The 14,179-nt window shown below is 35.7% G+C and overlaps 1 protein-coding gene across 1 annotated transcript in view; it reads left to right on the top strand.

Moving 5' to 3' along the window:
• The first annotated feature begins 3,772 nt into the window (after window positions 1-3,772).
• LOC148944707 (uncharacterized) overlaps window positions 3,773-14,179 on the top strand; it is a 117,698-nt gene continuing 107,291 nt past the window's right edge. The window contains exon 1 of the mRNA XM_089100083.1: window positions 3,773-4,497. Within this exon, the coding sequence (XP_088956209.1) occupies window positions 4,125-4,497 (373 nt within the window). The 5' untranslated portion in view covers window positions 3,773-4,124. The remainder of the gene's footprint in view (window positions 4,498-14,179) is intronic.

The following is a 14,179-nucleotide window of genomic DNA, read 5'->3' as shown; positions in this document are numbered from 1 at the left end:
GCTGATGTTTTAATGAACTAAGATGATGTTCCTGACGTTTTATTGAACTAAGATGATTTTGCTGACATTTTATTGAATTAAGATGATTTTGCATGTCAGTTTTGATTTCCTCTAAAAACAAAAAAGGCGCTCAGCAGTGACATTTGATATTGCCAATGAAAAGTGTATTGTATCAATTTCGAAACGTTTGGAGACATTTATGCTCCAGTTGCATATTTTAGTGTAAAGATATGACACCAATACACCACTATGGCAGTGTCGTCCAAATTTTCAAGATTCAAACCTTCAGATAAAGTTACATTCAATATGAACTGCCATTCCTGGCCCATCTTTGCCTTATTCCATATGCAAGAGGCATATTATTAAAAGAATTACTGGTGACTAGGAACTCTTAGTTCTCAACTAGAGGGGTCAGAAAATAGAGGAAGTCATGTATCTTTTCAGAGAAGTGAAATCGATCTAGAATTAGTTTGATGTTCACATGTGAGAGATTTTTAATAACAAGAGTCCCAATACAACGTGTGATTATCATACAACTCGATAATAAGCCTTGTCAAGTTTTTAAGTGAAAGCCAACAGGTGGGAGCCAAAGCAAGAAATATTTGTTGTTCCACCTGAGTGAAGACTCAGATATATTTATTCCCATATGCATCTTGTCCTTTTACACTGTGTTAAAAGTGATTGCAAAATTATTTGCATAAATCTTCCAGACTCTTAGACTTCCAGACTCCAGACTTAATAGTAGAAAGTAATTGGAGGGCAGCTAACCCCCCTCTCACACCCACCACTTCACCAAACACATCCAATCCAAAATTTCGAGAAGCCAATTTTTTCAACGTAGGCAAAAGTTCTGGAAATTAGGTCTTTGAGCATGACAACCCTTCACATTCCTCAGGGTACGGGTTGTAAGTTGTACCCTGGGGTATATTAGGTTTTTATAGAAAGCTTTGTTGTAGAAACGTCAAAGAGTGCTCATTCAATTGGAAATTGAAAGGACTAATGTCCTTTTTAGTAGTTGAAAGTGATTGAAGAGCAGCTAACCCCCTCTCACGTAGATCATTTCTCTATATACATACAATCAAAATTTTGAGATAAACATTTTTTTCGACGTAGTTTAAAAGTCTGGAAATGGGGTCTTTAAGGATGACATCCCCCCCACCCAAATAAAAACCCTCAGGGCAAAGGTTGTAAGTTATGCCCTGGGTGCATATAAGGTTTTTATCGAAAGTTTTGTCATAGAAACTTCAAAAAGAGCTTATTCAATCGGAAATTGAATGGGATAGTGCCCTTTCAATAGTCGAAAGTGATTGGAGGGCAACTAATTCACGTCCGCCATTTCCCCGAAGACATTCAATTAAAATTTTGAAAATTTTATCAAAAGCGATCGGAGGGATAATGCCCCCCCCCCCCCACGCCCATCGTTTCCCCATAAACCTCCGATCAATATTTTGATATAGCCATTTTTTTTAACTTAGTTGAAGGGTCTGGAAATAATGTCTTTGAGTTTGACAACCCCCACAACCTTCAGGACTAAGGTTGTAAGTTATGACCTGGGGGCATATAAACTTCTTATAGAAAGCGTTGTCGTAAAAACTTCAAGAAGGGATCATTTGACGGACAATTTAGAGTGTTATTGCCCTTTTTAATAGTCGAAATCGGATTGAGAATCATCCCTCTACGCCCATCATTTCCCCAAACATTTACGATCAACATTTCGATATGGCCATTTTGTTCAACGCAGTTGAAAGGTCCGGAAATTATCTCTTTTGAGGATGAGAACCCTTCCCCCCATAGGTTTCAGGACATGGGTCGTAAGTCATGCCCTTGGGGCATATAAGGTTCTTATAGAAACTTTTGTCATAGAAGCTTCAAAAAGGGCTCATTTGATTGGAAATTGAGAGGACTAGTGTCTTTTTTATTAGTCAAAAGTGATCAGAGGGCAAATGCCCCCCCACGCCCGTCATTTTCGCAAACACTTTAAATCGAAATTCGAGATAGCCATTTTGTTCAAAGTATTTGATTAATACTTTACTCCATTAAGCCAAAAATGAACAAAAATAGAATGAAACAATCTACCAAGCATAGAACTACCACAAATCAGTATCAATAAATAAATGAAACTTTTGGGTTTCAACAGTTAATATAAATGACAGAGTCAAAACTCAAAACGAGCAATATTACTATGAGTACGGTTCTAAGCCCCTATGCTTTCAAAAGCCAGAATATAAATTGTACTTTACTGACAAAATTCTTTTAAATGTTTTCATTTTTATAAGTTTAAGAAATCAAAATTCAATTAAGGTTTTAAGGAATAAATATCAGCTTATGTATATTTAACTAACAATGCACTTTTTTCAGTAGATTCATTAGAATTGTTTTCAACGGTAGCTAGCAATCTAGAGAAAGGCAGTCACGTCCCATACTAAAAACTACAATAGCCCATAACTCCTAAAAGGACGGTCATATCAAAAAACAAAGTACACTATTAGAACCGCATAGTTCAAAACCCTTAAATAAGAAAATTACCGCTCCTTTGCTAGATCAACAAAGGAAATATATTGGCTTGAAAATTAAGAAAAGTGGCTGCAGCCGCTTTATTCTGCAAAAACGGTATTTTTTTTTCTTTTTTTTTTCTTTTCCTCAGATAGCTTGGCAGTGGACATCGTAAAGAGTTGTGTAATGACTCATTTTATCCGAGTTGCAGCAATAGCTAGCAACCTCGTAAGAGACGACCACAGCCCTAAGTAAAAACTACAGCAACTCATAACTCTTAAAAATGCGCTCAAATCTAAACAAAAAGTACACCAATAGAACCGCCTTGTCCGAAATTCTTATGTAAGAAACTTACCGTCCCTTGGCTTGAAAAACAAGGAAAATATACTGGCTTGAAAATCAATTCTGCATAAACGCCATTTTTTTTCCTTTCTTTTCCTCAGATAATGGGGCACTGGAACATCATAGAGAGCTGTTTTATGGATCATTTTAAAAGATATTGCCACTATACTCCCTTTTGTAATTAAAAAAAAAATATATATTTAAAGTAGAATCACCTTTTACAAAATAAAACTTTATTTTCATGCACTAGCTTGATGAATAAGGGCGTCATTAAGTTAGGTTGTAACCGTATATGATTTAATAAATGAATGCAATATTTATACACGTTTAAGTTTTGACAAGATAATTTTTTTTTATTTTAGTTCTAAGCTCAAGATCTCTAAAGCTATTATGTAGACTGCAAAAATATTTATGGTGTCTGAGCAATAATTTCAATTTTCAATTAAAACTTGGAAAATACTTGAAAATTTAAAATTAGTTTTATTTTTGTTAGGTTCTAACTACCAGACGCGTAATTTAATGTGTATCTCCCTAAAAACATATTTTTTTAATTTTAGTTTTCAGTTCAGGATTGCTAAAGTTATTATGTAAACTGAAAAATGATTTTTGGTGTCCCAGCAATTATATTATTTTTTGATTAAAACTATAAAAATACCAGTAAATTTTAAAATTAGTTTTTTTTTGCTAGGTTTACATAAAAGATCCATACACTTCATCATATATGGTGTCAGTCAAGTAGTTATATTAATAAAATTTTTGTTTACGGGTTCGGCAAACGTAGCTGATTTCGGGAACCAATTTCAGCATCTGTGGACAAACGATAGCGGAAGAAAATTTTTTTGAAAGAAAAATTTATTGCGCGAGATTTTCAAAACAAAAAATCACGGACACAAATAGTCAACTGGAGTTTTTTAATTGTTGCATGATTGATCTCAGATTACTTCTCAGCTCAGTAGCGCGGTCTTTCACCACATTCTTCTCTGGCCGACTATTTATTTGTATCCCTTTTTTTTATGATGATCATGACAAAAATCGGCGCTATGTTTGTAAATCGGTGCCGAAAACTAGAAAATTTTTCAAGCTCAAATCGAGGCCGATTTCTTTTTAGATCGGTGCTGATTTGGAAATCTGTTCATGAAATCAGCTACGTGTGCCCAGGCCCAGCCGTTTAGACTAACTTGATTATCAAACAGTTCGTCTTCTAAAGGATTTTATAATATTAGCGAATTTTCAAACTTCGGTCGTGCGTCATTTCGATTTTTTCTATTTCAATAAGTTACTTAAATATCATGGATATGGCTGGGGATCCTAATTCCGAAGTTAGAACTTATAGTGCCTCATCAAAAGGTGAAGCAAAGCAGAATGATACAAATACTGTATATGAGGAAAATATGACAGAGCCTGTTGTTGAGTGTTCTGAGGTAAACATGCAAGAAGATCAGGACCATCATGAGTATTTGGATGTTCCTCATGAACCTACAGAGGATGCATCCTATTATAATGAAATGAGAAAAGAAAACTATTACATGAAAGAATTTGAATCATATGAAGACTTTCTTTGTGAAAAAGCAGCAGTTGAAGAGCAATCAAGAGTAAAATTTGTGTACTTGTCAAAGCCCAGAGACTTTATGTTAAAGCCCTATGAACATCTAGTCAAACTAGGTAAAGAAATTCATATATTGTTACTGTAGGCCTATGCTAAACACTCGGTAAAGTTCTACAAAATCATATTAGGCCTATTGAGTTAGGACAAAAGTGAATACACCATTCAATGCCTTTTTTTATGCTTATGACGAATATAATACGCTTTTCTAACAGAAATGAGTTACCGCCCCCCCCCCTATAGATGCCCATTCAGGGCTTGGGTAGGTATAGCCTATCTAGGGGGGGGGGGCTGAAATTCATTTCTGATAGAAATGATTATTATATTAGTAATCAGCATAAAAAAGGCATTGAATGGTGCATTCACTTTATTCCTAGCTCAATAATATCGTTTCATAGAACTTTACCAAACACTCTTAGGTACTGTAGTTCACTGCTTTCTTAGCATAGGCCTAGTTACATCCAGGCTACAAGTAAGATAAGACTTATTTTGAGAAAAATATGGGTAAAATTTGGTATGAATTTAGAATTGGTACTGTTGACAAGGAGACATGTTAGGAAAACAATTCTTACTTTAAAATACACAGGCCTATAATTATCCTAGTTAGCACATTATCCAAGGGGAGAACCTTTATCATCAAGTCTTTCCTCTAAAAATTCTTCTTTTTCCAGCTTAAAATAAAAAAATTACAATAAACCTTCATGCTAATATGCAATGCATAAATCTGTTGAAATTGCCAAATAAGTTGTTCTATATATAGCATTCATCCTAGTCATTGTAAATTCCATTTTTTTTTTAAATTAGCTGTGGCAAAAATACAAAATATTAATACAACCTACCCTAACCTAACTTCAATTCAAAATCAATGGACTCGGCCAGGAACTTGGCCAGGATGAATGCTATCTATAAAAACAATTTATAGAACAAATTTAGGTCAATATCTACGAAATCATATTATTGAGTTAGGACAAAAGTAAATACACCATTCAATGCCTTTTTTTATGCTGATTACGAATATAATAAGCATTTCTATCGGAAATGAGTTTCAGCCCCCCCCCTATAAAGGCCAATTCAGGGATAGGTTAGGTATAGCCTATATCGGGGGGGGGGGGCTGAACTTCATTTCCAATAAAAATGCTTATTATATTCGTAATCAGCATGAAAAAAGGCATAGAATAGTGCATTCACTTTATTCCTAACTCAATAATATGATTTTGTAGATATTGACCCAAATTTATAGCAGAAATTTCAAAAGATTTATGCATTGTATTTCTAGGGTGGATAAAATTGCAATTTTTCTTTTCAGTTGAAAAAAGAAGGAAAAAATAGGTAAGACTTGATGATAAAGGTTCTCCCCTTGGATAATATGTTAACTAGGATCATTAGGGGAGAGAGGGGCGATACCGCACGGAGGCAACTCCGTACGTTTGACCTGTCGTCTAAAGTTTTTGAGCTAATCCTTTCAAAAAAATTCCCGCTAGATGCCCTTCATATAACTCACATTTGGCGCAAGTTTTAAATTTTGGAGAAAAGAGACAACCGAGAAAAGAGGTAAGGAAGTTTTTATATGCTTGCTGGAAATCCTGACACATGTAGTATTTGTCAAATATTTTCTAAGTTTTTGTAGCTCTTGAGCCGTGAGTTAGCAGGATCAGACAAGGTATACCCCTGCTATTTGCATGGTAATTTTTATCAGTAAATATCAGGCCGTTATCTACAAAAAAAAATATTTCAAAATGGCGTCAACATGGGGTAACTCTGGACACTTTTTGGGGGTGATTCCGGACATTTTTCGCGGTGTCCGGTTTCGCCCTGTACTGACGGAAGTCTTTCATAAGTTGAAAAATGGAACTATGTGTAGCTGGAAGCAGAATATTGGTAAAATTGACTGTATTCCTGTTGTCCTATAGAGAAATTGAAGTGGTTTGTTTTGACTATCAAACTTTGTTTTGAACATTTACACTTAGACAAAAGTTATCCCTTGTCTTACAGCCTAGCCTATTTAAACACAACTACTCTGTGTAACAATCTTTGTCTTGAATCAAAGTTGTCCAAGATTAAGTCTGCCTATTATTTAGATACTTCGTTCCAACTTTAAGATCCTATGTTCAAGATTGGACAGCATTTTATATGATTTGGCTAAGCTTAGCCTTTAATTTCTATCCGAAATTAAGGTGTACTTTTGACTGTCTATGCGTTTAAAATAGTCTCGGCATGTCACTGTTTATGGCAAAAATATTCAAGCTAATATTAATAGAATATTCTTCAATACTTTCTAACTGGTGTACCAATAAACCGTACCCCCCCCCCCCCCACCCCTCCTTGTTTAAAATACATACTCTGAATTGTATACATTCAATGGATTATTGTCTTATATATTATAATGTTTAGTTTTATAATATATGTGATTGGAACTTATAATTAGACAGTGATCATTCAAAAGGAGTCATGTGAGATTTATATAAGCTTAGATTTACAGTACATCTTCACAGCTATGCAGATCAGTTCAATTCATTTTCACCCATCATATTTAAAAAAAATACTTATTATTAAATGATTTACTATTATGTTGAACAATAAACATTTATTCAATGCCTACTTATATCAGAAAGATAAACATTAGAGTCTAAGGCTGTATCCAAGGGGGTAGAGGGTTTGAAACCCCCCGAAATGTTTGTCCGACTTGTAGAAACGTAAGAAAAATTAACATAAACAAATGATTGATGTGGCTTTTTAAAGTTTTTTTGTTTAATGTTTTGTATTATAATGTAAAACTAAACATTATGCTGCATGCAGGCATCTTTCCATTCTATGCCTCAAAGCACACCTCAAAGCATGGCGTGACCTGTGTTAATTTCCATGTTATTCTCTTGGGGTTCTGACGATTATAATTTTCTTTTACAGATGGTTCGCACCTACATTCGAAAGGGGAGTGGTCCTCCTGATCCAGAATTAGTCAGGCGTGCTGTTATTCAATTTATACATAGGAAGTTGTCTTTCCGAGCAACCGCAGAAGGATTTTCCCTGAAGAAGAGTATCCTTGCGGATGCAATGAAACAATACAAGGCAAAAATGCAAATTCTGGAGCAGAGTGGTGCTAGTGGTAGCAATTTTGACAATGACATTGTTCAGGAGAGCACTAAGCTTGTTTTTACTTCCAAACAAGAGAAAGAGCTTGCTGCATACCTCGAAAAATGCTCACTACTTAACGATGGGCTGACTACCTATGCAACAAGAAAGTTAGCCTACCAATGGGCAATAACATTGAAGATAAAATTCCCATCAAGCTGGAAATTGAATGAGAGAGCAGGAGTGGATTGGCTAAGAGGTTTCATCAAGCGGAACGCTAGTTTGTCCATCAGAAATCCCAAAAATACAAGCCAGGCTCGTGCTGCCGGCTTTAATGCCGTTGTAATTGTTGTCTTCTTTAGAAATCTTCAGGAGTTATATTACAAGTATCATTTTCCTCCTGGTCGAATTTGGAACTGTGATGAAACAGAAGTACCCACAGTTGTTCAGGCCCCAAAGGTGATTGCTAAAAGGGGAGCAAAACAGGTGGCACAGACTGTGTCAACAGAAAGAGGGGAATATACCACAATACTATGCTTTGTATCTGCAATTGGTCAGACAATTCCACCAGTGTTTGTTTTCCCAAGAGTCAAAGCTCCAGAAAGGATGTATCAAGATGGACCACCAGGATGCATTGGCTTAGCCCATCGCAGTGGATGAATGACTTTGGACAATTCCCTTTGTTCCATGGAACACTTTCTAAAAGAGTCAAACCCAGCAAAAATAACCCTGTTTTATTCTTGTTTGACAATCATGAAAGCCATATTTCAGTAGAATTAGTTTCCTTCTGTAAAGATAACGGCATCCATCTCCTAACTTTTTCTCCTCATTGCTCTCATCGTTTCCAACCCCTTGATGTTTCAGTGTATGCAGCATTGAAGCATGCAATCAGGGAGTTATCTGACAATTGAATGCAATTAAACCCTGGTCAGAGAATTTCAATACATGAAATAGCAAAATTGTGCAAGTATCATTTTCTGGAAAAGCTGAATCCTCAAAACATCACAGCTGGTTTTGAGAAGGCAGGAATTTGGCCTGTAAATCCAAATGTGTTCACAGAAGTCGATTTTCTGCCAGCTGAGGTGACAAACCGCCCAGATCCAGCTGAACAGAATGCCCCAGAAACTTCCAATATGGATGATCCTCACCCTGGTTTATTTTGTGATTCATCTCCTGTCATGATGGGTAAACAGCAGTCAAACTTGCCTACAGCAGTAACTCCTGAAAACATCAGACCATATCCACAGGCAAAAATGCAAGTGTGGCCGCGCAAAAACCGTAAAAAAGGCAAAAGTAGAATTCTGACAGAAACGCCAGAAAAAAGAGCACTAGAAGAAGAGACTGAGCTAAGGCTTGCTAAGAAAAAGAAAAAGTCGCTGAAAAAGTCAGAGGTTTCACTCATTGCTGACAAAAATAGAGACAGCATTTCAGACATAGATATACAGCTCAATGACGAGTCTTTACATTGTGGAAGTATCAGTGAGTTTGAGACAGATGAAGAATTATCTTGTGGAAATTTTGTGCTTGTGAGGTTTATGGTTGGAAAGAAGAAAAACTCTGCTGTTTACTATGTTGCTGAAATTGCGGAAATAAGTGGCAGGGTAGCAAAAATAAACTACCTGCGCAAGTCTGGTAGGAAGTTCATCTTCCCTGAATGTCGAGATTGTGCAGAAACTGACTTTCAAGACATTATTATGAAGCTTCCCGCACCGGTATCAGCAGGAGGAACTGGGCAAACAGCCAAAGCTCTTGTATTTGGCTGTGATTTGGCCCAATTTCCTATACAATAAATTTAATGTTACATTTAACTTGTATATTATCTGAATTAAATGTTAATAATATCTGAATCAATAATTACAAGCATTAATTAATGAATGTACGGAAATGCCCCATGTGTGTTCGAAGTCACCCCCTGGTTGAGGTGACTTTGGACAATTGAATAGGTCAAACATTTTTGGGTCTCAACAAGAAACAAATTCATGGATGTCATTGAAAAAAATCACCAAGAAAAGTGAATAATTGAGCTATCTATTCATGTAAAAAGGAAGTTTGTATCTTTAGAAATACGCTTTTTAGAGGTCAAAATCCTCAAAATGTACGGTTTCACCCCTCTCTCCCCTATACATATTTTAAAGTAAGAATTGTTTTCTCAACATGTCTCCTTGTCAACAGTACCAACTCTAAATTTATACCTAAAATTCTAGTTTGGCTACCTTTTGCTATCTTGGAAAGGGGTTAGGTTAGAAATGTGAAACTTTCAGGGATCACAGACCAAAGTAGCCTATGTCACAGGAAGGTATTTTGAAGTAACTACTGCAGGTTTCAACCCACCTGTAAATTCAATCCACTGTGACAAAACAAGAACTAGAAAAACAGTTAGAGACAGCAGAATACATTTGAAATATATAATTTGGGCTATATATTTGCACATTAGGGGGGCTGGGGGTAAATTATATATTTGCACATTAGGGGAATAGGGGTAAAACTGAAGAAACTTAAAGAAGCTAAGAAGTAATTTTGAAAATAATTTGCAACAGAAATGTGTGTTATATTTGGACTTAGGATGAAATTCTGATGCTTGTGGTATGTTTTTTTTTTTTTTCTATCTGATTAGTCTGTTAATATAAACCTTATCCAAATCTTTTTGTTATAAAAGTGAAACCTTGCAAAATAGATCTCCAGCTTAAATAAAGTATAACAGAATTATTTTTAGCTTCACAACTTTGCTCAATCCCAATTTATGAGGTTTCAAAGATCCACAACAAATAGATTTCCTAAATTTTGGAAAAAAAAATATTTATATAGATTAAAATTCTACTCAAATTACAGGAATTGCATTTTCAGAGCTAAAACCAGAGAAAAAGAAACTGATAAATGAAAATTAAGGTAAAATGTTGTTTTATCAAAATTTCAAATGCACTTGAAATTGACATAAAACTGCACAAGTCAAACACTAAAGAACATGGATATAATTCCATTGTTGTGTACCACAAACAAAAAGTATGTGGTACAGATGTTTATGTGTCCTATCTTACAATGCAAAAAAAGGGTCTGGTACCCCGTTTCTCTAGGATATGTGTAGGTGACCTATTGGGTATGTGATCTGTCAAGTATATAAATTTCTATGACTTACAAATCAGAAGAGGATTAGCCTAACATGGAAGCCTGGCAGTACCTTCCTAGAGTATGTTTTTGACCCTGGATTCATTACTGAAAATGTCATTTTCCTATCCCAACCCCTTTCCAAAATAGCAAAAAGTAGCTAAACTAGAATTTTACCAAAATATGAAATAGCTTAATGCTCAATAATTTTTTTTTAAATAGGAACAATAAGCCCTTGCACAGAACACAATCTTTACCCAGATTCCACCCTCCTTGGGCTGCTTCCTAGCATGTTCATACCTTGTATCTGGTTTACTAGTTTACCTTAAAAAATAAGTCTCCAGAAAAAATAAACATCCAGCTAGTTTCCCTCTTTTTATTGTTTTTTACAGACACTGCCCATGTTTTGTATTTGTTTAAATGTGTTTTCCCTTCTTTTTTTAGTGCCCCTTTACTTTTTTAATATTTAGTGGTTGTTTGTTTTATTTAGCTTTGCCTCTTTTTATCTTTTTAACTCTGATAATTTTATTTTTGGCAGTATTTTGCTAGTCTTAGTTTTCCTTGATTTTCATGTTTTTGTTAGTCTTGTTTTATTTATTGATCCTGATGTTTGAATTCAGGGTTTGTAATGGCAATTTTGTAGAGTAAACATCTTATATTGTCCAAATAAAAGAGCTCTAGGCAAGTGGGACTTAAACCTGAATTCAAATTGGTCCTGCTATTGTCCATAATGCAATTGCACCATTTAAGAGTGCCATCTAAAACCATTTTTAAATCTAGTATTTTCAAAGACATAATTTCCTGACCTTACAACTATGCTGAACAAAATGCTATTTAAAAATGTGAGTAGATGTGTTTTGGGAATCAGTGGGTCTGGGGGGGGGGGGCTTGCTGGCCTTCAAACTCTTTTGACTAATAAAAAGGGTACTGGCCCTTTCAATTTCCAATTTAATTAGTCTTTTTTGAATTTTCTATGACAACAAATGGCCATCTCAAAATTTATATTAGATACATTTTGGGGAAATACAAGGTGTGTCTGTCACCAAACTGAACTGGTCAGTTTGGTGTCACTGATGTTGTTACCAGGTAAGTTCGGGCAAGATAAACCTCCGAATGGATATTCGTAGATTGTTTCTTTATGGCTGTTATTGTTCTGGATATCTGTTTTTCTGAACAGATAAATCAGCAATTGCGCCTAAGCTTACCACTGCTATCTAGAAGTACATTATAAGATCTAGGAGGGTATGGGAGCTGTTCAGTTACAACTGCTTTTTTCCATGGTTCATTTTCTTGCAGCATCACTCAGACCTTTTCTCCTCTGCTCTAATAGAGCTGAGATCTTTGGCTGATCTGTTGTAATACATCTGCTGGATTTTCTGGGCATTTCTCCTTTGTTATATCCCTACCAGATTTGTGTATTTTGGCATTAATGCTTGTGGTACAACTGGCAATATGGACTGAAGTTGTCGATTCATGCTCAACTGCACTGAAGACTGGAATCCATCAATGGGTGTGTTCCTATACTCCAATAATGCAAGATGTGGATCACTTCTGCCGGCCAAAGCTTTAGCCATAATTTGCTTTGCTGTTTGTACCTCTTTCTCACTCATTCCATTTGCCTGTGGATATTGTGGACTCAAGGTTATATGTTCCAGGTTTTAGTGAATGTCCAGAACTATTCTGAGGAAAACTGGGGTCCATTGTCAGAAGTCATTCTTTTGGTTATTTGGGTATTCCAGTATCTTGAAAAATGTACTTTGAGCTTGACTATAACTTGATGTGAGTTGGTGTAACTCAACTTATCCACTTTGAACATACGGCTGTAGTAGTCAACAGTGATGAGATATTTGCTACCTCAAAAAGTGAATAAATTGGTACCAACATGCTGGAATGGGTTTTTTGGTATTTACGTGCTGATCATTGTTTCTTTTTGTTGTCCTGGCACATATTTATCAAAGACTTCGCACCTGATGGCCATTTCTTCGATGTCTCTATTGATATTTGGTCAGAAAACTATTATTCTTGCCCTTTCATTTGTTTTGGCCATTCTTAGATGTGAGATATGTAGTTCCTCCAAAAATAAGAAAAGGAAACGCTCTAAAATGGGGTTTTTAAGGCCAAACAAGAATTACTGAATAAACAAACAAAGTGAATATTTCGAGAGGACAACCGCCTCTCTTCTTCAGCGCAAAACAAAATAATTTATTCAAGAATAGTGCCAAAGAAAAAAACAAATGTGGAAAGTCAATGTGAAAAGAAACCAAAAAACCAATGAAAAAACCAAAAAATTAAAAGATGAATAAAATTTAATAAAAGCCAAAAATTACAAGAATTAAAACCAAATACCTAACAACCATAAAAGCGAGTCATTTGCCAATATCTGCGATTTGCACAAAATCCAAAAAGTTATGAACTGCCATCAACGGATACTAGCGAATAACTGAGAAGTTGAAAGAAAACAATTCATTCACTCAGAAACAAAACAAACCAGCAATTAAATAAGCTGGAGAACTATGACATCTGATTTTAGTTATTGCATTTCTTGCAAACACCTTTGAGATCTAAGGGGCTGTGAAAAATACCTTTTCTCAGGGAGCTTGGAATGATGATCCTTTCTCCTTTCAAAATCACGTCTTCATTGACATTCAGTTGGTCACGATTATTCCAAAATGGCGTAGCGGCTGACGGTGTCTTCTTTTGGTTGTCGGGTCATCCCATTTCTATAACAAGTTTCAAAACTTTCAGTTTGGAGTCATTTTGAGTCTCTATTTGGATCTGATTCATCATTTTAATCGATATTAGTAGATCTCTAAAGAATGTGTGTACAGCATATGTATTTCTTGATTCTGATTGGACATCTACATTGGGTATATGCATTCTAGACAGGACATCAGCTACTGGAATCTCTTTTCCAGGCCAGTAGTGAAATGTCAAGTTGTATGGCTGTATACTCAACATCATTCTTTGTAGTCGCGGTAGCGTTCTGTTGATCGGTTTACTTAGTATTGACTTCAATGGTTTGTGATCAATAGTCATGCGTGCTTTCCGGCCATACAACTACTTATGAAAATGCTTACACGCAAAAGCTATTCCCAGCATTTCTTTTTCTGTTTGTGAATAAAGCAAACGCTACTTTGCCTCCATCTGCTATCAACTGTGCTCCAAGGCCATGCTGTGATGCATCTGTAATAACCTCTACGTCAGTAGCACTTTGATCAAAGTATGAGAGGCTGTTGCAAATTGCTTTCTGGATGGCTTTCCTTGCAGGATTGTGTTCTTTTTTCCACTGGAACTCCTTGGCCTTGGCTAGTTCTCTCAGTGGCTGATTCAGAGTTGACAAATTTGGAATGCATCTAGATAGATAGTTGTAAATGCCTATCAGTCTTTGGAGCTCTTCTTTGTTTGATGGCGATGGTATTTCACTGATAGCACGTGTTTTGTTTGGATTGGGTTTGACTCCCATGATTGTCAACAGGTGCCCAATATAGGTAACACTTTCTTGGTCAAAAATGCAGTTGTCTTTATTAAATTTTACTCCTTGTTCTCTTGCTCTCTGTAGCACTGACCGTA

The sequence above is a fragment of the Artemia sp. Qi Xiang Cuo genome, chromosome 14 (assembly GCF_049724085.1).
Source record: "Artemia sp. Qi Xiang Cuo chromosome 14, ASM4972408v1, whole genome shotgun sequence".
Classification (NCBI taxonomy): domain Eukaryota; kingdom Metazoa; phylum Arthropoda; class Branchiopoda; order Anostraca; family Artemiidae; genus Artemia; species Artemia sp. Qi Xiang Cuo.
Note: the sequence above shows the minus strand (reverse complement) of the source record. Positions and strands in the feature narration are given on the sequence as shown.